This window comes from Oryzias latipes, chromosome 24 (assembly GCF_053564925.1).
Source record: "Oryzias latipes strain Hd-rR chromosome 24, Olatipes_Hd-rR_3.1".
Lineage (NCBI taxonomy): Eukaryota > Metazoa > Chordata > Actinopteri > Beloniformes > Adrianichthyidae > Oryzias > Oryzias latipes.
In genome coordinates this window covers 23,333,646-23,361,186 of record NC_136260.1, presented here as the reverse complement: position 1 = coordinate 23,361,186, position 27,541 = coordinate 23,333,646, and the positions used below count along the sequence as shown (strand labels likewise).

Below are 27,541 nucleotides of genomic sequence, written 5' to 3'. Positions count from 1 at the left end.
CATTACTTCTTCTTAAGTTTAACATAAAATAATCCAGACGTTGTTAGAAAAGTGTTTCAGTTAGAAAGATGATTTGGACCAAACTCTGGGATGTTTGACTGTTAAGAAACACAAACCTTGAAGGAGAACTAAACTGTTGACCTCTGACCTCTGATTTCATCAAGGAGATTGCAAAACTGGTTGATGTGTGTTAGTTGTGGTTTAAGACATTCAACAGGGAAGACTCATTGTACGCTGAGACTCTGTCACTTTAACCCAATGCATCATGGGACTCATTGTTTTGATCATTTGTTCCACGGTCTGACACCAGATTCTGTGAAAAGCTACACTAAAGACCACTACCACTAAAGACGAGCTTTAGCTGGCATTTTTGTTGGAATAGAGAGACTTTATGAGCAGAATCAGAACAAGGAAGTGAAGACTTTAACCACTTCTGATTGGTCAGACTGATGACATGTGATTAAGCCTCCAAGAATGATTGGTGGAGACCGTTAAAGGGGCGGGACTTTTCCAAAAACAGCTGAAGCTGCGGCTAAATCGCGGTACCGTCATTCTGATCTGATTAAATGTCTTTAATATAATCAAATAAAAACAAAGAAAAAAGTATTTTATGATCTTTCATCTTCCTAACTACTGTGTGTTTTATCAGGGCCTGTTTGGATGAACACAGAGCTGATATCCTGGAGATGGGAAATGTTTTTACATCCACACTAGTGTGCGGCGGCACACTGGTTGAAAAACACTGCTTTACGCAGATGATTGCACCTGCTAGAAGGTTATTTTTGTCTCATTTTATGCTGCAACCATTTTTAACAGATGGAGAGAACATCTGTCAACGGTTTATTGGTAAGCGTAGAAAATGTTTCAGGGAAATGTTTCTTTTTGTATTCCAGTTTGTGTGAAGATCCAGGTTTAAGGTGGAGTAAAGCCAGAGAACTGGTGCAAACTCACCAAGCATCGTACGCACCTAGTACCCGGTGAGTATTGGGCAAAGTATTACCCCGCCCCCAATGATGACATCACAGCGGGAGAAACCATCAAACCATGAATGGCGCCAAAATCTCTTATGGGGCTCAAAATATCAAAATCCACTAATGTAAACTAAAAAAAAACACGTATCCAGCGTATCCAAAGGACGTTTTGAAACTATTATGGGATGGCCAGACGACCTACAGCTTGGTGGCCATTATGTGGCAAAGTGTAAAATTTGGCAATTTTCACATGTGTAGGAGAAATAAATTCGTTTGAGCGATCTTCAAGAAATTTCACACGTCGCCAGGTTGAGACTACAACAAAAGCTGTGGTTTGTTGACCTTTGACCTTGGGAAGAGGCCACCATCTTGAATGACAAAAATGCCACTTTCAGTACATTCTGTACATTTAAACTCCTCCCAGGGATTTCGATCTTTTGGCTCCTAACTGCTTTAGCATCACTTGGAATGCTGGTTTTAGAAGTTGTAGATTTTTAATGGCGTTCGCGTGCCGAGCTCTCAAAAGTGCCGTTTTCCTCTTGCTCGCAAATTTTTTTACTGGAGATTTTATACATGAGTCCCTGGCTTAGGCTGAATGAAATAATATGACATACAATGAGAAACATGTTAGGAAATTCAGCGGGGTTAACAAAAACCTTGGTTGCCAAGGAAATCTAAACATTTACTTTTGCCGATTCTTCCAAAACTTACATAGTTTGTTCGTCACCCTCAGGTGACCAAAAACTAAAATGGTTGCTATGGAGATAAGACCAACTGAAAAGCTGCCACTCTGAAAATGTGAGGTGTTTTTTTCATGTGCAGCTCTGAGGAGGGTGGCGGAGGCAGAAGGGGAGAGTGAGGGGCGTATAGCAGCCAATCAGCCAACGAGGGTGGGTAAAAAGGAGGTTGCGGGGGGGGGGGGGGGGCGCTTTGGTGAATGATAGTGCTGAAGCAGTCCGCTGCCCCCTGTTGGTTGGAAACAGAATTCACCAGACCACTTTATATTTTTTTTAAACTATCATTTCTATCAGGAAACTTTAGACTTAAAAAAGTGAATCTTACACATCTAGAGAAGATCTTTACTATATGAGCAACACAAGCGTCTTCACAGCAGCAGGGCCCCCCAGGAAACAACCAAAAGTCGGACATTGTTCAGTCGAATCATTCAAGTGAAGATCGCTGCCATAAATAGACATCACACTCAGAGACAGTTTTTCACCCTGCAGAGAACCGACACATAAACCAAAAAGGTGATGAACTCTCAGTTTGGATTGCCTTTCACTCTCATCCATCCATCCAGTTCAGGAACAGCAGGACGGCCTCAGCTCAGAGAACAGATTTGACGTCCGTGACCACCTGCTGGTGGAGCAGCTGCAGTCCATCTACGCTCAACTTCAAGTGTATTAAAGGTCTGAGTCGAGTAATGGATGCTGCATCAAGCAGAAAGCCAAAATCAACTCCTCACCTTACATGTGAAGGTGTGGGAATAACACTTCTATCTGCCTAATTTGTTCCAGCACGCCTTTTCTTTCTCCGACTCAGCCAGAATTTTCAGTTTTCATCACTCTGTCATCATTAATCACCGTAATCATTAGCTTTTCTCTATTATCCTGCCGCTTCCTGTCTCCATCCATCCTGCATATTATTCATAATACCGTACTCTCAAGTGTACACACACCTGATGATTGACTGGGCTCAGAGACGGACAGAGGTCCAGAGATCCTAAATATTTAATGGTGTGAGACAAGAATGATCTGCTGTGAAAAGGCCAGGATGTCAGCTTTGCACTTCACATCTTAGCCGTCAACAGATGAAACTTGGATTTATTGGTCCAGAAGAATTTCCTGCTGTAATCGCTGGAACTTCAGCACATCTTGGCACGAGAAAAACAACGCGGAAAAAGTGTAAGAGAGTGTGGGGGTGAGAGAGGAAAAAAATGACCAAATGAAAAATGCATTAACAGGTCCATGAAAAAAAACTTTTTACACCCTTGAGGGGTTTATTCAGGCGGTGACCTACTGCCCTGTTACCCAGCAGGGTTACATGAGAACCAGCGGTTGTGCAGATTAGGCCATAAAATATGTTAAGTATTCAGGCTTCCACATTCAAAGCTTTCGCATTCACGCACATTTTTAAGACCGATTTTGGGTCACATAACACAAAACGCGTGTTGAAAGTTGAACCAGTCGTACTTTGTCCAGTTACAGCCCACTTCGGCAGAGATGTATGGATGGATGGCGCTCCCCTTTCATTCATGGTCGTACCAACCGTTTGAAAAGGGATCGTGGGTTGTGAAAGAGCAAGATTCCCCAGATTTCCACCGCTTTGACGTTTCGTACTAAGCCTCTTCCTACTGTAGGTGGCGGTCATGCGCTAGTGACCAGTTTAAAAAAAAATAGAACAAGAAGCCCCTCCCTTCTTGTGCAGTGTGAACACCATGTGCTAAACGGGCCTTTAGATGCAGCCTCTCCTCTCTCTGACCCGGACGACCCAAAAACCTGCAGCACCCCTCCGGGTCGACCCCCGTTCCAGTGCATGTGATTCTAGCATGAGTCACAGGTTCTGTGCTAATCTGCAGGTGGAAAAAGTGATTTCTCCTTTAGAACTACAGAACTTCCGAACTTCAAACCAATAAACAGCAACATTTTGCATTTTAAACATCATATACAGTATGATGGGTGCTAATTCCTTAGAAACAATATCATTCCAGACTGTTTATTTTTGTTTGTTTTTAGCAAGCAAATGAGAAAAATCCAATTATTTTTCTCAGCTTCAATAAAACTGGGCTCAGCTTGAGCCTCAGTCTGTGTTTTTTTCCTTTTTTTTTGTTGTTGCTAAAATTGGGGACGAGATGAGGCCTGAAATGAGATGAGGTGAGGGTCAGATGAGCTTTGATGACACGAGAGGATATTTTTCCTTTATGTCTCATGGAAGTTGAAATGTCAGGAAGGACGTTCAGAAAGGAAACAGGAGAGGAACACTTGTGCAGGAGAGAGTTCATGCAGTTCAGTGTTTTAAAATAATTGCAGTCTGACGGTGGGAAAACATCAGGAGTTTTGGAGGAAGAAGCACAAACTCAAACATCTGTACAGGTGAAAGTATCTTCAGGTGGAACTGCAGGATGGAAATAATAGCACTGCGGAGATATGCTAATGTTTTTCAGTCTGACAGAAGCGTTTCTACTCGGAGCCTCGGGCTCTTTGGCTTCTTCCACGCCTGCAGGCTTTGCTGTGTTAATTTCCTTACTAAAGAGAAGGTTTATAAATATCAGGCGGCAATTTCCCTAACTAGAGGCTATAACGTCAGTCCTTCTTTGATGGATCTCTGACCAGCAGTGATCAACGTAAGGTTTATGTACACCTCTGAGACTATGATTGACAGCAGCGCAACATAAGAAAAGACAAAACCTTCGTGTGCAAAGTGACACTCGGCGAGCTGCGTCCTGCACCAGCAAAACTTCTTTCAGAGTTAGAAGAGGAGAGGAGGCGAGCTGGTGTTACAGCTTCACCTGACCCCACGACGCAAACTTCTTTTTTATGTGTCGCCTCCTGCTGTGAAAAAGTTTTTACAACTTTCTAATTTCCTCATCAAAGAAAAGCAGCAGATCTGCAGAGCAGGAAGTCTGGTTGGAAGCTCGGAACCTGCCTCTTTGCCTGCTGTCAATTCTTCCAAAAACAAAAAAACCTGATTTTACACTTTTTTTATTTACAGCAGAAAAAAAAGGAGTTCAGTCCCTGCTGACAGGGACATTTAGTGTGCATTCATGTGACAGATAACCAGCCTCAAACTGAACAAATTTCAGTTTAAGAAGAATATTCCTTCAGACTGCTACAAAACAAAACAAGTCTGGATGGCAAAATGGATCCCACCTTAATTATCTGTCATTTAAAAAACACTGAAAATGTTGAAAGTAACTATAAGGCATCTAAATACACCGCTACTGAAAATAACTTGAGGTTTTACTTGTGGCGTCCAAACAAAACCCTAATTTTCAGTAACACATTGAATCAATTCTGCACCGCTGCTGCCCTGCAGCAGATTTTTCCTCAACAGCTGCCCTGTAGGCATCTGGTCTGCTCATTACCATGCAATAAAAAGAGGTGAGATGCGCCATAGATGTGGTTGGATGTGGTTTTATTCTCGACAGGCAAAGTGAGATGGGCTCCATCCTTGACTGAAAGGGGATTTCGTGAATTATTGCACTTTAGGGCCATTTTTTGTGGACCGTTTCAGGTGTTCTTACCTGTCCGCGCTGAGCGCCGTGAGCGTAAACACCGACACACCGACAGATGTCAGCTGGATGACGGGGATGAGTTTGCACGCCGCCTCCCCGAACACCCACTCCTCTGAGAAGAAGCGGAAGGCGTCCACGGGCACGCAGGTGACCAGCAGCAGCAGGTCTCCCGCCGCCAAGCTGGAGATGAAGATGTTGGGCACGCTGCGCATGGCGCTGTTGGTGATGAAGATCTTCACGAGCGTGATGTTGCCCAGCAAACCCACGGCGATGATGAGGATGTACAGAGAGGTCATGACGCAGCGCACGATGAAGTGGGCCGTTTCCCCGCCGTCCGCGGACGCCCACCATCCGGGCTCCTCGGTGGAGTTGGGGGTCAGAGCCTCGGAATCTCCATTAAAATACGGAGGTAAGTTGGGAGGGAACTCGTCATCCATGTTTGAGCAGCAGGAGACCGGAGCCGGTGCGCTGCGCGCGATGGAAAGCTCCGCGCGTAAAAACGCAGGAAAGCCGCTGGATTCAGTCCGCGCGCCAGGAGAGCCGATACTTTTTGGAACAACCGCTTGACGGAGAACTGTTTGACTGGATGAGGGAGTGACTGATGACAGGAGTCTGACGCGCTTGTGGAGAAGGAAGACGAGGAGGCGGAGGCTCTCACCAAACAACAGACTTTTAGCCTTTGCGCATGGAAAGAGAGAGAAAGAGAGTCAGAAACGCCCGGGGGAAGGGATGGAGGAGGACATGCGGAGAGGTTACAAAGATAAACGAAAAGTGAGAAAAATCAGAATGACGACATTCTGATGTCACATCTCAACTGCTTTTAGCAGCCAGAGCTGGCATGACGCGGAGCAGGAGATGCCAAAAAAATTCCATTTCGTTTTTCAAAATGCATATTTCATTCTTTTTTTTTCATTAGAGAAACACAAATTAAGCGACCAAATATGCACGAGCATGATAACTAGTAATACATTATTTGTTTTGCACAGAAAAACAGACAGTTTTGCGTTTTGATTTAGTCACGTGTCCGCTTGTATCAGCAGCGTCACCTGCTTAGGGTCACACGGGTCAGGTGTTAAAGTTAAACCTCCGTTTGGTCGCTCTGTCCTTTCTCAGCAGTTCAAGTCATATCTTATTTCTAAGAACCGGCCTGTCCACATTGATTACAAATGTCTTTTAGTCCAGATCATTTCTGATTTCATTAAATAAAGTGGATTTTTGATCCAAAGTCAAACGAAAGAAAAGAAAAATGCCGCAAATGCAGGTGAGATGTGCACATTTTCCATAGCAAAATCCCATCAGTGTATGATCTGTAGTGCTCGTCCATGTCTTCCCATGAATTCTTGATCTGGTCTAAAGGATTTCTTGACTTGAACACAGCAGATCTACTTTTTTAAATTAAGTTTGGAATATTTGGACTTAAATTAAACTGAATGAGTTCTTTCAAATTTTTCTCTCTTTCATCCTCACACCCATCAGTCTCTAAATTCTGCTTCCTCGTCCTCCAGGAAGTGTTTTCTTCACTTGATCTTTCTTTAGAGTTTAAAGGTTGTGGACTAAAGACGTTTCCGTTAGATGTGTGCAAAGTACCAAGGACATGTAATCAGAGGCTCAGGAGGCCGAGTTGCGTCATTTGTTTCTCGGTCGATTCTGCAAAGAGCTGATGCATTTTACAAACCTCTGGCTTTAGGTGTGACTCAACCCCTCCAGAGCGTGCAGCCCGATTCATCACACATGCAGCTCTGCAGCAAATGAACTTCTGCCCAACGCTGCAGCCTGGGAGAAAAAAGAAAAACCAGAAACTTGAGGTGCACAAAACAGAAAATAAACAAATCAGAATAACACTCACAAGAATGAGCTCGTTCTTAGTTCTGCTCCCCCTTTTCTGACTTTAGATCTACAACTATTTCAGATGCTCCGAGCCATTTGGGAGCCCACAGTTCTGCAGCTTTAATGAGACAAACTGACTTAAATGCTGCTGCAACAGGCCGACTGCGTCTTTGCTGCACGAGAATGCAGATGCCACAGTCAGAGGTGGAGAACCGCAGGACTGAATTTGGGCTCGTTTTCTCTGCAGTACAGACCCAATCTGTCATTTTCTATCGCAGCACAAAACGTTACCTTCCACTCTGAATTCATGTCGTGTTTTCCTTCTTTTTTTTTTAAGAGTTAGAATCTGCATTCCACAGATTTCAGAGATTCCCGAGGACTTGCGACACACGTTGAACATGTGTTTTCCTTCAGCTGACATATCTGAAGCTGGTGGCGGAAGCTCCAGGGAGGGTCTGCAGGGCAGCTCCACATTCCTCTGCAGAGGCTGTGTTTACGTCCATTTCCAAAGTGAGAATCCCAGCAAAACCCCTGAGAATGTCATGTTTCTGTAAAACGGAAAGCAACCAAAAGATCATTTTCCTCCTTATAAGTTATTGTTCAATATATATTCATCTGTATTGTTTCATCAGTTCACTTTAATTTTTCCAAAACCCACTTTTTACCATTTCACTACAGTAAAATTTGAACATTTATTCTCAAACATTTTATGATATTTTTTTAGCTTGTTTTACTTTTTTGTTTTATTTTTGTTGTAAAATCATTTTCCCAATCAGAACCGGCTCCAGCCGCTCACAGATGTAGAGGGCCACCACCACGAACAAGAGCAGGAAGTGGTGCCAAACCTGGTCAAGCTTCCCTGATTTCACACCTGCGACACCAAAAACATCCACCTCTGTGCTGCTCCTTCAAAATAAAAGTGCAACAAATGAACTTTGCTTCTGATTTAAGTTTTATAACACATCATTTTATTCTTTTTGATTGTAATTTGAAATTGGGTTTCAAAGAGAGTCAAAATAAATCAACATTACAAAGGGAAAGCTCATGAATGAAGTAGCCAGGTGAAATGTATTAGGCAGATAATTTAGTTATAAGATCAAGTAAACATGATGAACTATTATCATTTGGTCTATATTACACATAAAAAAAGAATATTCTTGTACAACAAAGTTTATCAAAATGTAGAAAATGCTATAATGGCTGTGAATGCATTTATGCAAAAAACAGGAGAATTTTAAAAAATTAAACTAAACAGAAGAAGATCTAAAACACACATGACAGTTCAGCTAAACAAATCAGTGTTTTCCCCTTATATTTTTAAATATATATATATATATATATCTTTTTAACTAAAAATTTGATAAAAGTCAGCTTTAAAAAACAATGAATTTTATGTTTTTCTAAAACTATTTTAGCTTTTTTTGTGGTTTATCCTGAACATTTAAGGACTTTATTACACTTTCAATCATATCATATTTTTGCTTGTGTTTTTACAAAGAAATTCGTCTCTGCATTTCTTAGCTTTTAGTTGTATTTCTTTAAATGCAGACGTTTCAATACAAAGTGGAAAACAGTACTAAATCCTCAGCCTTTCTTTTATTTTGAAAGCTCCAAGGAAGTGCTTCACACCGGCTCTGTTTGGTTTGGCTCTAAGCCTGCCAAGTCCTGCAACTGACATGAGATCTGGATCTCTGAGAGGAAAAAAGAGGAGGGAATGAACAACACGCTGCCAGGATTACGGTTGGTGTGTGGATCTCCAAATTATTCCCTGATGACTTTTGAAGTGTTATTATTATTATTATTATTTTTGTTGGATGCTCAGATCTGTGAATGGCCTTCCAGAAGTATTTCCATGCGGGTGTCTGCTGTCATCACTCTTGTGTTTGGGTGTTTGTGTGTTTCTAATAGCGCCGTTGCTGTTTTTCAAAATAAAATGCATCCTGAATCTGTAAAAAGTCCCTAACTTCAGCAAAACAGCTTTGATTCTCAGCTCAACCGGGTGCTTTGTACGTTAGTTGCTGGTTTGCTATCTCTCCCTGCATTGTGGGCCTGAAGGGTATATTTTTCTGCTGACATAGGGATAGCAATGCCACATGCCCCCCTCCCCAGGCGACTGTTGGCCCCTCTGTTGTCTTTTATTTGTCCTGAGTGAGTCAATTGATGTGGGATAAAAGGCCAAAGAGGATGCACTGACGTTGGCTTTCAGCTGAGAGAGGCAGAGTGGTTCAGTTGCAGATTTTGAGGTCCTGCTGTTGGCGGCCTGCGTTGGTGCTGGCTTCAATCTGACCATGAGGGCCCCGAGCAGCCCTGGGATTACACGGGGGGCTTCAACCAGCAAACCATGTCTTTAAACTACATCAGAATCTTCTACGAGGGATGCGTAAGTGAATGGCTCAGGCTTGTTCCAGCACTGTCGCACTGTAAGTGGGTCTTTGCTTCCCAAACCGAGATGTTTCCGAGGAGAAACGACCATACGTCGCACACTAGATTCCATCAGTTTGGGCAGGGAGTGTAAATAGACCGGGAGAGGAAGGTTTCGTCTGAAAAGCGTTTTGTTGCGCTCCTCTGTGTCGACAAAAGCTTTCTCTTCTTTGTCCGAACCTGTGTGAGTCTGTGAGGTCCGATGTGTGACGCCATTCTGTGCGTTCGTGTTGCAGCTCAGGCCTCCAACGGTGATTGGCCAGTTCCACACCTTGTTCTTCGGCTCGGTCCGGATGTTTTTCTTGGGAGTTCTAGGCTTTGCCGTCTACGGGAATGAAGCCCTGCACTTCAGCTGTGATCCGGACCGTCGTGAAGTCAACCTGTTCTGCTACAACCAGTTCCGACCCATAACACCTCAGGTGGGACCAAAGTACTTCAACCAAACTACTATGTTGACCAAAAGGATGAAGAATTACTACAGTCTAAAACTTCTGTCAGAGCAGCAGGAAGTTTCCCTCATAGTGGAGTCAGTTATTAAAATAATCGTGCAGTTTGTGACTTAAGAACCAAATTTGCCACGGATGTACCTTAAAATCCACTCTTTGAGAAAAGCCCCTTTTCCATGAGGAACATGCTTTTTCTAAAAGAGAGGATCCTGAGACACATGCATGGCGTATTTGGTGGCGAAACATCTACCTAACCGGCATCGCTATAAGACAAGAAAAGACTTCAAAGCTGTGAGTTCCTTTCAGTGGAAAAATTGTGTAATGGAAAGATTTATGCTTCAGAGAGGGATATTTATGTCACAATCTCTTTTCAAAGCTTTAATAAAAAAGTCATCATTCACAGGCATGTTTAAAAGCCTACAAACACCAGATACATCATCAGCTGTGCATAAAAAAGGTTTCTAAAGATAAAAACATCAATAAATAAAGTCAACATGAAGCCTTTCACAAGAAGGCACTGAGAAGGATTTTCAGAATAAATGGCCAATTCTCCTACTGGAGGGCTGCATGGTGGCGAAGTGGTCAGCGCTCTTGCCTCAGTCCTGGTGTGCATGTTCTCCCCGTGCATACATAGGTTTTCTCTAGGCACTGTAGCTTCCCCAGACAGTCCAAAAACAGGTTTCCGAGGTTAACTGGTTACTTTTAATCGCCCCAGGCTGGCGTCCTGTTCAGGGTTTACCCGCCTTCGCCCTACAGTAGCTGGTTAGGCTCCAGCAACCTATTGACCCTGAAAGGATGCATCCATTTTGGAAGATGGATGGATGAATGAACTCAACCAGAATGGGCTACGCTCATGATATTTAGCAAATTTCTACTTGCCGAGTTGCCTAAAGGTTGTGCAAGCAGACAAAAAGACACAGCTAGAGCTGCGTTCTGACAAAGTCATGCACCGCCACCCTGACAGCCTTTTTTCCACCTGGATGGACAGGGACTCAAACCTAGCATAGCAATGCCTGCTCGTGGAAAAAGCTTCCTTCGTTTAATAAATCTGGTTTTCTTTGAAACTAAACGGATTGTTTCTGGTGCGTGGCTACATGTGCCAAAGTGAAACCCGATTTTTAGTATTTGTAAGAAGATTATTTCCAGCATGTTCCATAAGCAGGAGTTTAATATCCCATCTGAGGCATTTTAGGGAACAGATGGTGCATTCAAATTTCGTTTCCATTTGCACTGCTGTTTTGGAGAGATCAAACATCATTGAGGCTCTACAGGGTATCAGTCCAATTTTCCAGCGAAATAAACTATTTGAACATCTAAAAAAGGCAATTTATGATCAAATAATTCATACTTTTTGGTGGATTTTCTTTCCCATACCGTCATCATTTTGTGACCTGGTCCCACTCACCTGCCATTTTTCATGATTAGTCTTCTGTAACCATAGAAACGTGCATTTTTTAACTTTCTCCTTGCTTTTTTCTGCTCTCTACAGGTCTTTTGGGCATTGCAGTTGGTGACCGTTCTGGTTCCCGGGGCAGTGTTCCACTTATATGCTGCATGTAAAAATATTGACCAAGAAGAGATACTGGAAGGACCCATCTACACCGTCTTTTACATCATTTCTGTTCTTCTGCGCATCATTCTGGAGATCATCGCTTTCTGGCTGCAGAGCCATCTCTTTGGCTTCCAGGTTGGTCCATATTTAAAGATTTTCTAAGCATGTTTTTGTAGGAATTTGGAGATTATCTGTCAGGCATGTGGATGTTTGCACTTGGATCATATTTTAGTTCTCATGTTCCAGTATCCGACGTTTCTCCGTTCTGGCTCAGAACCTGATGTTTCAAGTTTTATTTGACTTGTTTCAACACCCCCTGAAGCTCTGCAGAGACCTAACAGTGAGTCACATTGGTTTAAATCAGGCGTGTTGATGAATAAAAATACGTAAACACTAAAGAGCAGTAAGTCCCCCAGACCAGGATTGAGAAACACGAGTGTAAAGAAAGACTGAGCAGAACAACAGCTCACAAGAAGCTCAGCAGCAGTGGAGTAAATGAATAAAATGAAAGTTTATTTAGCATCAAATTAAAAAAAAGTGCTTTACTTAACATCCAAGAGACACTTCTCCTGTCAGCAATGATTTGGAAGAAGCTTTAAGAGCATTGGAGAAACCAAGAGGAGCTGATTGATGATGGCTCTTTGGCATCAAGTTTTCACGGTTCAATGAACCCAACGAGCGCTAATAAAAATAAAAAAAGCTTCTCTTTGTATTTATGTGGAATATAGTGACCACTTACGTGTCAAAATTGTGCTTACATTTCTGTATGGATCAGGAGTTTTTGTGGAATCCATCACTTAAAGTGGTCATTTGACTGTCAGGCACAGAATGTGTGTTTTCAATAGTGAACATCAGTCTCAACCAGAGCAGCAGTTAATCACACTAAGGTCTGCAGTCCAATAAGCAGCATATTGTCCAGATATGCATTAACGTAGATGAGAAAAGTGACCCAAACCCATGTTACAGTTGCGCCTTCACAACGTTAAGTATCACAAAAAAGACTGGAATCTGTGAAACACAGAAGCTTCAGCTCCAATGTTGATGTTCTTTTGACTGCCGTAACATCGTTTACACAATAAACATAATTCTGAAGTGGAGAAAAGCAGCGGATGTGCAAAACTTTATTGTTTATTCAGCTGATTCTGACAGAATCCTTCATTCACGTTGATCGTGTAAAAGGTCAAAGGGTATACGATATGTCAAAGAGCCTGTGTTAGTTTGGGTGTCGCCAGCAACGTCCCCGGTGTTCAGGGGTAATAATCCAGTAATAGAACTAAGTAGTTAAATAGCAGTAGCTGATTGGCTGGTGAGTATGGAAAAAGTAGAGGCCCCAACGAGCTGCCCTGATGATCACCTCGACTGATTGACTGAAATAAACTGAACCCTTTAACTTTGGAGGGATTTGGGACAGACTTGTTTGCCTCTAGTGGTTATTCAAGGAACTGCTCTCGACTTCAGTGTATTTTAATTTTTAACTATATTCGTTCCGGAAGTGAAAGGATTAGTTGTTTCATTTGCTACAAGAGACATGTACCAAAATAAGGGCAGGGGGGTATTTTGGCACCCTTGACAGGCTGAGTTGAAATACTTTGTGTGTACTTGAGTGGTTCAACATGTGAAAAGACACAGATCTTTGCTTTAATTTAAATTATAATAGATGTTATACTGACTCCACAGAAAGCCATCCTCATCACCTCTGATTTTAAACAATATTGTAAATGTTGAACAATTAGGAGTAGAATAAATTTGGAGTAAAAGGTCTCGATGTGGAAACCTACAATTTTCATGTCAGTGAATCAGACAGAGCTGGAAGGGATGGGATGTCGGTGTGTATAAGTTTAAAAGAATTCTGGGGATTAATACAGTTCTGAAAGTCCTTATTCATGCTTTTGTCTCTCCCTCAGGTTCACTCGCTGTACCCGTGCGATGCCAGCGCTTTGGAAAAGGCTTTTAATGTCACTAAGTGCATGGTACCCGAACACTTTGAAAAGACCATCTTCCTCAGTGCCATGTACACCTTCACTGTGATCACCATTCTGCTCTGCGTCGCTGAGATTTTTGAGATTCTCTTCCGAAGGCTTGGTTACCTCAACAATCAATGACACAAAATCACATCCACTTTTTCCAGTTTTTATCAGGCTCTTAGTTAGCTGGACTTTCCTGGTCTAAACGTATCCGTGGTCCACCATGAGTACCAGTGGAAGAGCGGAGGAGTCTCACTGTTCGTTGCCCTGAAATGTTGGGCGACCATCCAGGGTCGTTTCTTGGATGTCGGTGGGTGAACGCGGTTCCCCAAGACGTTGATGAGAGGATCGAAGAACACGAACCTCCTTTAAAGCTGTTCAAGGTTAAGAGGTTGTATTTTTGTTGTTTTTTATAGCTCCAGGGGAAAAAAAACTCCAAAATTACCTGAAAACATACCCAGGTTCACCGCCTGGAGAGATCTTCTCTGGACTTTATTCAAGAATAGACTTCCAACAACTGACACAATATTTGTTACCCTTGTTCTATCCTAGGCACTTTAACGTTGGGAGTTGGGTCATCTAGACCCACTAGACAGTGCTCTGAACCTTTTTTCTTCAATGATTTGTGATCTTCACTGGTGTCCATGGATTACATGAAATCTTTCCACCTTTATCCACCTTTGTCATGGTAGGGAGAACACCTCAATGGAAGGGGGGGGGTCATCTAAGATAGCACAAGGGTTGAAAACCTAATTAACAGAAGGTTTTTTTTAAAAACACATTTAAAAATGCATTTCTGGAGAGGAACAGAGTAATGTGGCTGGTGTGCCAGATGCTTTCAGTTTGATTTGCTACAAAATTAATAGGTATATTTTAATCCAAAACATTGGAAAACATTGGAATTTTTATTTCAAATTGCGACTTTTTGTCTCATCTAGGTGCCAATTGCACCAATGGGTTGATGTCCCTCATGGAAAAACGCAAACGTACAGAAAAGCTGCGTTCGTGTGGTGTCGGAATGATCGGAAACATGGAAACATCGGAAAACACACATGAACACCTAAAAAAACAACAACATCTTCCAAAATATCATGAATTTATGCACAAAAAAACTTTCTGCACCTAAACAAAGGACAACGTATTTGTAGAATGTATTTATAAATAGTTGAATGGGCCGCACATGGCCGTCCAGCCTGAGTTTGCCCACCCCTCGTCTAAAATACATTCAAATTCTGATCACAAATGAGTTACAATGAGGGTTTTTCTCGAATTAATGTTTGCAAATTGGAAGAAAAACTTGACGTTTGTCTTTGGGTGGGCAGCTTCACTTTGACACTGAAGAGGGAGGAGGCTGGCATAAAAGTAAATGCTAAAGGTTTGATAAACAGTTGGACAAAGATGATAATAAGTATTCTGGTCAAAGTGGGTTGTTTTGTGCTCCAGCGCCCAGTGGGAGACAAGAAAGGGTTTGTAAATGGTTCAGTCATGGATTTATTATGGTTTCTGTCCATGTTACACTCAAAACTAAAGCTTTGCTACTGCTGGCCATAACAAGCCAGTATTATTTTACTTTTTATTTATTCAGTTCTGTATTTTGGGTCTGATTTTATGTCATTTAAAAAATAAATACCTCTCACGTTCCATAATTTTTTTTTTCTTAAATCAGATATCCATCCAGCTTTTGTCAGGAAGTTGTGAGTAATTTGTTCATCATCTCAGGTACAAAGTTGCTTTCCAAAGAGGATCTGATCCTGATTTCAGACTCCTCAGGTATCCATTCTGTGGTTTTACCTGAAGTCTTGGCTCTAAGGCCAACAAAAAAAAGAAAGAAACTGAAACAGGTGCACAGCTCCTTTCTTCTGGGTTTGTCAGTGTTTTAGAATCCGTATGTGGATCGCGGTTTCTTCTCAACCATTGGAATCATGCATGTAAATGGGTTTGATATAATAAACAGCTGTGGTGCAGGATGGACACAGTCTCCGCTCTGGTTAATAACACGCTCATGAAATTCATATGTGGAGGAAAATGCAACTCTTGATGGGAGTTAATCTTTAAAAATGGGTCAAAACAAAGTCAAGTGAATGACATCATTTGCCTGGATTTGTCTTTAGACTTCACAGCTTCTTCCCTGAGGTACTGCAGCTCGGTCACACTAAATTCTTAATTAACAGACTGACTTTTAAAGTAAAATCAGCGCCTCTCCACTATTTAGTCAGACTCATTTTAAGGGAGATGAATCGCAGCTTCCTGATGTCAGAGGAGGCTAAACGATTCTGGAGCTTGTGTGTGAGAAAATGTTTTTAATCAGCAAGCGTTTTGCTCTGGCTGAACAGTTTTTATATTTCTTCTGCTAATAAAAAGGATTAGGGTTTAAGCCTTTACTATTGCCCCCCACAATAAAATGTAAATTTGTGAGAAAATGTTTAATACTTACATTAATATCGTTGAAAATTGGTAGAAATGCAGAATGACTATAAACAATAATAATTACAATCTTGTGGAAAAATGAAATGTTTTTTTTAATTGTCACAACTAAAACTTGTATTATTATTATTTATAAAATTCATAACCTGAATTGTGTTTTGAGTTTTTGTCTGACTTCAAATCAGCCTTAAGCCTCTTTTCAGCAACAGTCATTTGTGTTCATATTTAACACATATCCACATCACCGATTCTTCTTACATTTGACTTATCTTTTAGTGAGGATGTTTGTTAAACAAAAAAGACAAAGATCCAACACTTTTTTAGACTGTTTGTCTGTGAAATGTAATTATTTTATCCTGAGGAAATGTCAGCATCCTGCAGCCATACCAAAAGAACTGAGATTCAGCAGCTAATTATTCAAATTAATTTGTCTTGAATAAGACATAAAAAAACCGTCTCATTAGTTGATGCTTACGGTTAAGAAAAGTGTCTTCCCTCGAATATTTGGTTAGGTTTTTATTCCACAGGGATTAAAATAATCTGCCTGTTTGGTTTGGTGATTGTGCCTCATTTCTTTAATTTCTTTTACTTTGGTTGTATTTGCACTGGACAAACCATAACACAAGGTTAAATAGCAAGGGTTGGCAACCTTCAACACTTGAAGAGCATTTAATTTTTCACTAACAGCAACTCAATAAGAGCCACAAAGTGTGCTGTACCCTTTAGGAAAATTAGACTATATTGTTCAATGCTAAATATAAAAGAACTGTTGTTGTTTTTTTGGCAGAAATGTATCATAAACATAAAGAGAATGTAGCCTTTTATGAAAATGAAAAAGTTTATAACTTTTGACAAGGTTCAGATTACTTCCTTTCAAAATAAAAGACACTGTGTGTCACGTATAAAGTCTTTTTCAACCAGTATGCCTCAGTACACTAGTGCACCATGGGAAACTTACAGGTGGAGAATTTTTCAATTGATTTATTCAATTACTCCTAATTGGTCTAAAAATACATTTACAATTGGCAGGCTGCAGCGCCCTGTTATAGGCTTATATTCTTAAATATTCCATTTATATTAGTCTTACATTGTCTGATAAAGCTTACATTCGTCTGATATAATAATTTGTAAATTATTTTCATTTAGCTTTTTGTGAATTTGCATTTGAAATACATGTTTTTATATTTACCACGGCATTAAATTTTTTTTTAACTTCCTTAAAAGTTGAGCGGAGGCTGGAATGTACATGACGTACAATGCGTGGTGACGTCAACCCACCACGCCCGCGCGGCCGTTCCTATTGGGTAGATCCGCGGAAGCGAGGATAGCACTCTGCTAACAACAACAACAACAACACTGGACTTTTGCCGATGTTCTGCCTGTTTTGTGAGGGTTGAAAGTCACTCATGGCTCTACCGGCTCCTCTCAGATCCATTCAGCACTACTTACGGACCGCGCAAGAACATGAAAAACGAGACCCGGTCGTGGCTTATTACTGTAAGTGTGCTAGCTAGCATTAGCTGCCCAGCTTTGTGTTCAATTATTAGGATAATTGCCTCCAACTTTGACATAAAACAGAGACTTCTGCTGAAAGTTCTAACATAGATCTTACGATTTACATTTTGACAGAAAAATGTTAGAAGTCTCTATTTTATGACCACAAACTGAATTTTTGGGAGCTCAAACGTGATGACGTGCAGGCTAACGCTTCCCTAGCATAACTGGTGACTGAACAAAAGCATTTTCCATTCTCATAAAACTAAGTAAAAGATAGGTCATTCAAGAAATTAAAACAAATCTTTCTTTTAATTTTGACTAGTAATTTAATGATTTTGCCAATGGTTTCCAGGTAATGACACCCGAAAGCTGCTTTAAAGGTCTCAGGTGCAGAACGTCGCACCTTTCGTCACTTGACTGAAGATGAATTCTTTTTCCTGATCTTTCTGCCTGTCATCTTGAAGCTACAGCAGCCTTTTTTTCGGAAAGCAAACTTTATTAACAAAACCCAATATTCAAACATAGCATCAGAAGAACACAAGGAAAATAAACTTATGATTGAGTAAAATAAAATTATGATTACAGAGAACATTTGAGTAAATTACCACACAATGAAGATAGGGGAAATTTCGGTGTATCCACAGTTATTTAGATTATATTATTCAAGTAAAAGTGTTTATAGCTTTCAAATTCCTAGAATGTTTTAAGAAGTTCATTACTTTTTAAAGAACTTTTCATGTGGTTGTATTTACATTTATCCATATGGAATTTGGCTGACAGAAAAAATAAATTGAGTAAGGAGACCCTGTTTTTTTCAATTTGTTTTAAAAGAAAAGCCCCCAAAATGTGCTTATAACAAAAAGAAACCTCATGAAGAAAAGGTTTTTCCAGCACGTATGAGACTGCAGCAGCTCTGGGTTTTAGCATTAGACCAAACCATTCTGTTCTTAGCATAGGAAAGGACCACAAAAGACGTTTAACTAGCCAATTTTTAAGTAAATTCAAACAATGGCTGCTTTGGAAAGAAGATGTTGAAGACACCAGTTTACAGATCGCAAAACAATTGAGTTTTAATTCATTATATCAACAATAAAACAAATGTTCTCACTCTAAATATACATTACAAACTGTACTGGTATGTAGTTTATATATACAAACACAGAAATTGTATAATTTGTCTCAATTTAATCAAACATTTTTTTATTAGGGTTATGTACTCATGACTATATATATATATATATATATTTAAAATTCTATCAGGTAATTAAAAATCAATACAAGCTTCTTTAAGCATTAGTAACAGCACCTCAGCTAAAAGAACCGCTGTTTTAATACTAAGAACCATAATAAAACTGTTTGAAATATACATTTCTTTTGTAATGGCCTTCCGCTCTGCTGGTCTCATTTGCCACCTTTACATTGCTTTTCTCCTGGGTCCACTATGTATAATGTATAAGATTCCCCACTGATTCAGAGTCACAACTTTAAGGAAACTTCTTTGATTCCACAGCGTAAAACTGCACATTCCACACTCTGAGAGGTCTCTGTTTTTAATGTCACTGAGTTGCTGCTGGTTTAGAAGGGATCCTTGTTAGAATGCTTCATTTCCATTCAGAATAGTTCAGTCTCTTTCAGCTTTACATCCCCAATCAAACATAAGTCATTGAGCAACATTTTAGATGAAAATGATTTAACTTAATTACAATTGTCAGGCTTGTTTTAATTATTTTGTGCATTGTTTTTAGATCAACTTTTCCACATGTGTGATGTTTTTTGTGCTGCAAGCTTGACGTTCCTTTCTGCAGTAGGACATGCTATTGAGTTGTTGTTCGTCCTGCTGCCCTCATGCTCTGGCTTTTCAAAACAGCTGTAAGAAACCTTTTTTACCTTATAATCACTAAAGCTAAACCTTTTAGTGCCTTGTTTGTGAAGACTGCACAATCAAAATTTTAATAATTATTTCTCTCAAAATTCTTTATACTGAAGTCAAACAAAAGCCAGTGAAATATGGGCATTTATTTAGATTGGGTAGTATGTGATATCATCCTTTTCTGAGCAGTCGTTCCTCCTTCAGCACTCTAAGTATCTGAGGTGGCGGTCTGTTAATAAATATGGAGCTCTTCGCCCTGAGTGCAGCGGGAGTCTGCTTCTGACCTAGATGAGTGACATGAGGACGCCTCTGTGAGCCAGACGCCCGCAGTAAGATGGAAGAAAACCTGTTGGATCTGTGCCAACAGAAATCCATCAGAAACCTGCTTCTTGTGACAATTCGTTGAAAAGTAAATCCTTGAAATGTGACTTTTTCTTGTGTGTGGCTTGAATTCAGTCACAAAGCAGAGCTGCTTTGTGACTCACAGACATTAAATGGTTTCTAGACCTCTGATGGGTCTGTAGTCCTTTTTTGTGATTGCTGTTTGAATCTTTGGGGGGATTTTCTCTGTCTGCTGCTCCCTGAAGTGAGGCTGACTCTTGGCCTGGTTTTACAATCAGTTATACCTTCAAGCACCATGAAAGTATACTCATATTTTTGTAAACTTGCTGTTTGGAGGTCGGAGCAGCATTGGAACAGGGGAGGATGGGAGTTTAAAAACGGGCCGACAGGTCTTTCTTTGAAAAATAAACTGCATTCATTACAGGCTGGAAACATATTCTTTTTAGCGCGAAGAGCAGCTGTCGTGTTTTACACTAAAACAATTGACCTGCATTTTGATAATCCGAACACGTAAAATCCTGTTGGACCCATCCCCTGGGGGAGTGGTGAGCTGCAGACAAAGCAGCGCCTGGGACCATTTGTGGGCTTTAACCTCCCAATCCAACCACCTTAAAGGCCCGTGCGTTATTCGCCACGTCTTTTGTGTTCACACCCAGGCGATTTTCGCTGACGATGAGCAGAGTGAACATGCAATTTCATTCCCTGACATTAGATGGCGCTTAATGTAAACAGAAATACTCCTGTACACAAGGTGGTGCTGCGCAACTTTACGCTTCTTAAAGTCGCTTTTCACTCAGAAGAAGAGAGCAAGTATTTACGCGCTTGTCAGAATCATACAAAGAAAACATGAATATTTCCAGCACCAGTTGCTCCAACTGGTGCTTGGTTCGGGGATATTTTAGAATGTCCGTCATTATTGCTTCGCGGCTGTGTTGATGCAACTCGGCGTCTATCTTCTTCGCTGGTATGTGTGCTCAGCAAGGCAGTTTTGTGTTTGAGCGCCCCCAAGTTGTGTTTTACTGTAACTTCAGAGGCTCCAGACACGTGTGCAAAAGCGCCATTCTCATTGGTCGAGTAGATTTCGACGCGAGGCGTCAAAAAAAAAAACGAACCCGAGGCGGTTTTTTTTTGATGCTTTGACGCGTGCCGTTTTTTCGCATCGGTGTGCACACTCTCATTGGTGCCCTTTGTTTACTCACGAGGCGTTAAACGTCGGCAAAAATCGCGCGCGAAATTCGTCCCGGTGTGTACAGGCCCTAATGCTGAGTGTTGAGCAGGAAGGCATTGGGTCTCATTTTAAGGCTTTGCTATGACTCGACCACACCTGATCCAGGTAATCAGCACCAGACAAGGCAGGGTTTCCAGAAATAACAGCAGGATACCGTCCCTCTAAGCCTAGACTCTGACACCCCAGATCTAGAGGTTGGTATAGAAGATGGTCGAGAGCAGGGGTGTCCAATTCCAGGCCTCGAGGACCGGTGTCCTTCATGCTTTCCAACCAACCTGCCATTGAAGTTCCTGATTGGCTAAATACACCAGATCCAGATAATGAGCAGCAGATAAGGGAGGGTTTCTGGAAAACCAGCTGGAGGCCAGCCATTGAGGCCTGGATTTGGACACCTCTGATCTAGACGTTGGTGTGGACAGTGGTTGGTCTGAACGATGCACTGGAGGTTGATCTGGTGGTTGGTCTGGACATTGTGGTAGTCAACAGTAACAACAATCCCTACAGCAAGGCAGACCTTAATCTCTGCAGACAACTTCGGGTTATTTTTCTCCTCTGATTGTTTGACATCATCTAAGCAGCACCGCAGACACACTTATGACTTCAGTAGAGGACAGTCAGGACAACCAAAATCATCTCTGCGCTATACTGCCCCCTTTAGGCTGTGTGATGTAATGCAATAAATATTTCCTGACATTAGAATTTCAAATGTCCAAATCAGTAAAATGTCCTTGACTTTGAAACAAGATTTTTTTAACCACTATAACAAAATATTTAAGTGTTGAACAACATTTTTGATAAACTCCTGTGATGTTATAGTGACTAGGTCCTGATAACAGGCGCTACAGAAGAAAGGCAGGATCTTTGTGACTTGAAAATGAGCTTTGAACCCTGCTCTAAAAGGGCTACTCTAACGTTTAAAGAGCAAAATTCACATCTTTAGTCGGCTACAAGATCTTTACGACGGTTTGCAAGCTCTGACTGAGAACCAGCTCTTTAGACACTTCACATCGGGAAATGATGGTTTATGAGTCACATTTACATGGAGGCGTGTGGGTAAAATTTGTCCTGTGGAGGAAATTGTCAGAAAATTCCAGGTTCAAAAAGAAAAGCTGTTCCCGGAGACCTTGATGATGATGGTGGAGATGATGGCGATGACAGAAATAGAAAAGGAGAGAGTGAGAAATGACCTGGCGAGCTTGTTAGCGTTGGTGTGTAACCTTCACCAGGATGTTGGCTCGTATGAGAGATGACTCAGAAAGAAGCTTTTGGTGGACTTTCGCTTTTGAAGGTCACTTTTGAGAACTTTTATTCAGAGTGAACTGTTTCAATGTGGATTTAATGTCTTGTGGATTTAAAGGTGTTGTTTTTTTTAACTGGACTAAATCTTTGATTTATTGCTTGTTGATTAAGTCAGAATCAGGGCTGCGTGTCGATGTGAACACGGTCGGGTGAGTTTACATTAGATAAGCTGCTCCTGTTTACATCCAAACACCTTCATAGTGTTGAGAAGTGATTGAGCAAACTCTAGGAAGGCAGAAGTTGCTTGCAGGCTCTTTGTGCTGCTGCTGCTAGCTGCATCCGTCTCCCTTTTGGCCCGTAGCCACAGACGTGGTGTTTTGGTAGACCAGTGATCCAGATAGGCCACTGGAGGTCAGCAGCACCATGCTGTCTGTGTGCCTCTGAGCTGAGCTCTGACTGTGTGGCCAAAAACCTGTTCCTGTTTGGCCAGGAGGCTTCATTTGCCGGATTGTGTTGATCTGAGTGGGTTTTAGGAAAAGATATAAGGTATGAGGTCGGTCAAGATATTGATCCACTGTGAACAAAGATGTTTTTTATTCAGAAAGTTCAGGAAGTATGGAAGATGATTTTCTTATAAAGTATAGCATTTTTTTAATTCTTGGTGTTAAATGACAACATTTTGACTTTCAAGGTTATAAAAATCTTTATAAATTGATTCAAAGAGATTATTTATTCACAGCAGTTAGGTATTAATGCCATTGATGCTAAACTGAATGGAAAGTGGCTTCAAGGCTGTAGGTTAAAAGCATTTTTTGTCTCTAATTACAAACAGTAAAAATACTGGTGCAGCAGAGACGAACGCCACGGCAAAGACGAGATAATCATAGTAAAGGACAGCCTGAAAGGCTGTGAAAGCTTTCTGAAATGCTAACGGTTCATTTTCCTCGTGTTTATGGACATTAATCCACAGAGTTACCCGTATGTTTTTTTGTAAATTGTTCCAGTTGAAATAATGTTTACATGCAAAGAGTGATCCTTGGAAGGAAATGACGAGTTAGACTAAATTTGCATCTGTTTATTAATCTATAAGTTAACAACACACTGGTAGCTAAATTGGTTAACAGTTTTAGTTGACATCCTTTATTGCTGCATGCTTGTGTTTCAACCTTTTTTTTGTAGAAACCTTTAGTTATTTTGCCTTTAAACACTTTCATTCTGATTAAAAATAGAAAAATATTAATTGATAATGATTCTTTATATTAGCTTTTTAGATTTAAACTAATCATTTTGAGCTGCTCAGATCACAAATATCTCTGGTTCTGTCTGCAAAACACGCAAAAATCACACATGCAGTTTATCACAACAACACAACAATCCCTCTTCTTTTTACATCCAAACTATATAGCGCTAAGGTAAACCCAGACCTTGATTTAAAAGATTTCATAACCTTAATTATCATTAATCTTGACTGGTCAAGCATAAAATAAATCACGACATCCCGGCTGTCCCTGCAGGCTGTTTCCTCCAGATAAGAAAAAAGAGAAAACTAGTAGAGTCATGGTGAGGATTTCTGTTGCAGCTCCGCAAGAAAGCCTTTTTTTTCCCCTCTGATAATGGAAAGCTGAACATTTTGTTAGCAAATCAAAACAAAACGCCACCTGTTGATCTGACCTTTCTGTTACCCAGACATGCCGTGCTTTAAAGGTGGGCGGGGCACAAAAATCAACATTAACTTTGATGTTTTTAGGGAAAGAATAGACGTAAATATGGAGTGCAACCTTTAAAAAGAGAAAAACGTAAAAACTAAATTTAAAATTCCTATGTTCTTTTTATTTCTGATATTTTGTTAAGTTTTCTGTTTTTGCTGAAAGTGTTCTTAGCTTTTGTGTCAACAAACAAACAGATAGCAGCCTCCATGAGAAATCTACATGAAAATGTGTGAACGTTTGGGGCCCCTTTATTGTTTTATACATTTGTTACCGCATCAGTTTGGGTCCAGACATAAACCAAAACTTTATGGAGTTAGTTCAGATTTATTGTCTCCACCAGGTCGGCTGTATGCCATGCAGACGGGAATGAAGCTGGACAGCAAAACACCGGAGTGCCGAAAGTTCCTGGTCAAACTCATGGATCAACTAGAGACGGTAAGCTTTGCGCTCTCCACTCCAGGAACTCTCATTGTGTTTCAGGGGAAGACGGCGTGTAGAGTACAGGTCAGTCTTTCACGGCAGACACTTTATCAGGGGATCAGTGTTTTATGGACCAATTCAGACAGTCTGGATTTATGCACAGAAGAAGCCGCCATGAGAACGCAATTGTTGAAGGAACAACAAAGCTTCTACGAAAGCTGTAGTGGGGAAAAGCATAAAAATAAATGCTGTTTCCTTCCACTTATTACTAATGATATCTTAGTTGAGTGATGTACCTGTAACTAACAGAAGAATGTCAAAGCGCCATTAGGAAAAAAATCAGACTAAAAATGGATCTCCATAAGCATAACGACTAGAGAGTCAATAATGTTTGTGTCAAACTAGTTGATGGTTAAAATACAAAAGCTTTTCTTTTTTTAGCAGGGGTGTTACGCAAGTGCAAGCATCTGTTTGTGTTTTTCCCACCTGATGGGAACCAGTTTGAAGCCATGTGGAGACCTGTGTGTGTTTGTGTGTTACTGTGTGTGTGAGAAGCATAATAGCTGCCAATTTTCCCAACTGGACAACATCAACTGAACGGTTTTGTAGCTTGTTAGAAATGGAAGGATGAGGGTAAAGGGGTAGAAGACACGTCGTCTGAGTCCTAAAAACGTCTTTCATGTCTTTTTAGGCTTATTTAAGAATGCCAGAATACAACTGGAAATGACTAATTATCACACTTACTAGCCATGCAACTGAACAGTTAAACGCTTTTGCATTTGAAGAATCGATAGCAAGATGCAAGACGGTAGTGGGGTCCAGTTTCTTTGGAGGGGGGGGATGACGTGGGTGGGGAGGAACTGCTGTTCTTGAAATGAAGCTTGATTCACTTATTGGTCGCTCAGAGCCAATTAAAGCAAACATACGTGCTCCGTTTCCCTTTGGAGGCCGGTTTTACTGAAACTCTGGGGATCTGTGTCACAGCCAGGGAGCGTGTCTTCTGCTTTGACTCATGCATTCACGTGTGTTTTTTTATCTTCCAACTCCGGTAGTCCAGGGTAACTGAAAGGATTTTTTTTAGGTTTTATTTTTGGTTCTGAAAAACAGATTTACTTTCTAGTAAGTAACTAGTGAGTGAGATGAAAGGAACAAATGTCAGCCTCTGTAGCTTTCAGTGCTTTTGTGGACTTTTTGTCTTTTTTCTTCTTGTTTCTGACCACAAATGTAAGGAAAGTGGACCTTTTTCTGTATGTTAGTTCATCCCGCTAACAACTGTTTGGTCTTTTAGAAAGGAATTTATTGGCACCACAAACAAAAAGAGCTCTGATCGCACAAACGGTAATAAAACCAACCACTTATCCCCAATACTGTTCTGTCATTAAAACCATGCCCCCCCCCCTCCACTATCACAGATAAGACTCCACTCCACAAAAGAACAATTTTGTGTCGCTCCCATTTTCATGAGTTTTGTGCAGTTTAAACACATAAACACATCATTTTGGCTTATTCCCCCTTAAAAATAAACTGCATCCACTGCTTCCTTTTATAGACATCCTTTAGAAATGAGTAAAATGCCAGCATTGACTTTTTTTTTAATACATGTTTAATGTAAATGTACAACCTTATAGTTTGGATTTCCAGGTAAAAAAGTACATAACCAAAATTAAGTGCAACTTATTTATAAAATAATTCAGAAACTTAAATTTAGATTAGACTTAAATTTAGAACTTTAAATTTAAATTTGTAGGTTGTTACAAATTTATGGTAAAATCTCATATTGTTCTAAACCTGAAATTTGAAACAGAAAGTCCAGCTGGTCCAGTTGGACTAAACTTCCTATATCTTATGTCATTAACACATTGTTTTCAGGAGGCTCAGAAATGACTGAACACAACAAGGTTTTAATGCACTGCTGCTGCTCGCCGTGACTCATTCTACATGAACCGGCGCACAGCAGCTTGGTCTCGGATGAACGGCCTTGTGTGTCTGATACAGGCTGGACCTATTTATTCTGTTTTCCACAGTCATTGCCGGCTCAAATCTCTGAGGCTTTTCTTTCACTGGGAGAGTGGAAAATCATTTGTTTAAAAAAGAAGAATTAAATAAATAAAAATGGAGCAGGGTGGAGAAACCCTGGCAGCCGTCACTGTGGAGGTTTCAGCCCTGCTGATGTAGAAAGACTGTATGATGGAGCAGTAAAATATGTTTACCTTTTTAAATCGGATTTATTTTACCTTACAAAGAAGTTGCAGTAGAATGACGGTCGTCAACAGTAAATCAAGCTCCTGAAATGATAAAGAATGGATGTTTTTCCCAAAAGAAACCTTACAATCAGAAAACATAATAGAACAACAGAGTCATAATCTGGGTCAGCAGTTTTAGCAAACAGAGGCAACATTTAGTTTACAATAAACTGTGTTTAATGTTGATTATTTTGTATTATTTTCTGATGATTAAAGCTCAAAACGTTCTCTAAACACTTTTTGTTATTAAAACACCAAGTTCAGTAGCTAGTCTATGATGTCGAGGCGCTGCATTAGAAACCAGTGATCATCAGTGCAAATCAGGAGTTTCAGGAAGTGACTGTCTCTGCTTCTTTAGAGACATTGTTGGTGGTTTCAGCTGTGACCTTTACCATCCAACATGGTAAAGGCCATCAACCCTTTACCATCAACCCTTTGTTTACTCTCTACCCTGCTAGCTTATAGCAGAGAAGCGCCTGACCATGGCAGTTGCTGCGTCACAAACCCAAACTTTTTCAAACCATGAGTTTTCATTGACTCCTGATCCATTACAATTTAAAAAGAAAAACTCAGGATTGCAGTTTTCATCTTAAATTATTTGAAATGTCATCTATCATGAAAAATGCGACAAGAATATGTCAAAAACCCCACAAAGAATTTTCATTGCAGTGGGTCTTTAAAATGGCGTATACTTATATAGCGCCTTTCTTCCTACAAGGACAAAGCGCTTTACAGTCACAGACCCATTCACCCAGTCACACACACATTCACTCACACATTCACACACTGGTGGTCGCTCCGCTGCCAAACACAGGCGCCCGCCTACCACCACCTTTAGGTTTCCTTAAAAAGCCCAATTTGCTTTGTCCTTCCAGTCATTCTGGATAACACTAAAGTTTTATAAATCTCCTCTTCTTCTCACAAGATGAAAAAAAATGGTTGGCCTTCTGAAAACCACAGAGCTTTCATTTGTCTTGTTTCCGTTTAGCATCAAATGATTGTTTCTTCACCGTATATCAAAGTGGTTCACCAGTTCTAAAATCAGGAACAGTGGGTACTTTCAGACTAGAATACTCCAGCCAACTCAGTTTAATTTGGCAGATAGTGCAACTCCATCCCCCCGTATGGCTATGGTATTGCCATGTCATTATTTA

At 40.6% G+C, this 27,541-nt stretch overlaps 3 protein-coding genes across 6 annotated transcripts in view; 2 read left to right on the top strand and 1 right to left on the bottom strand.

The window, feature by feature from the left end:
• The window catches only part of nmbr (neuromedin B receptor), a 46,560-nt gene extending 40,538 nt beyond the window's left edge, over positions 1–6,022 (bottom strand). Inside the window, exon 1 of the mRNA XM_020714679.3 lies at positions 5,215–6,022. Coding sequence (XP_020570338.1) covers positions 5,215–5,642 — 428 coding nt within the window. The 5' untranslated portion in view covers positions 5,643–6,022. The remainder of the gene's footprint in view (positions 1–5,214) is intronic.
• Positions 5,486–15,990, top strand: gje1a (gap junction protein epsilon 1a). Of its 3 annotated transcripts, none has more exons than XM_078943016.1 (4): positions 5,486–5,614; positions 9,690–9,872; positions 11,389–11,586; positions 13,356–15,990. In XM_078943016.1, the coding sequence occupies exons 2-4, from the start codon at positions 9,747–9,749 to the stop codon at positions 13,551–13,553; spliced, it is 522 nt and encodes a 173-aa protein (XP_078799142.1). In that variant the 5' UTR covers positions 5,486–5,614; positions 9,690–9,746; the 3' UTR covers positions 13,554–15,990. The 3 variants fall into 3 exon arrangements, with proteins under 3 accessions (XP_078799142.1, XP_078799141.1, XP_078799140.1); XM_078943015.1 differs by lacking the exon at positions 5,486–5,614 and adding an exon at positions 8,430–8,776; XM_078943014.1 differs by lacking the exon at positions 5,486–5,614 and adding an exon at positions 8,783–9,412.
• A 1,091-nt stretch (positions 15,991–17,081) lies between these two features.
• Positions 17,082–27,541, top strand: part of vta1 (vesicle (multivesicular body) trafficking 1) — a 37,836-nt gene continuing 27,376 nt past the window's right edge. The window contains exons 1-2 of one of the 2 annotated variants that reach the window (XM_011491392.4): positions 17,082–17,336; positions 24,065–24,159. In XM_011491392.4, the coding sequence (XP_011489694.1) occupies positions 17,246–17,336; positions 24,065–24,159 (186 nt within the window). In that variant the 5' untranslated portion in view covers positions 17,082–17,245. The remainder of the gene's footprint in view (positions 17,337–24,064; positions 24,160–27,541) is intronic. The other variant, XM_004083321.5, reaches the window with a different exon arrangement.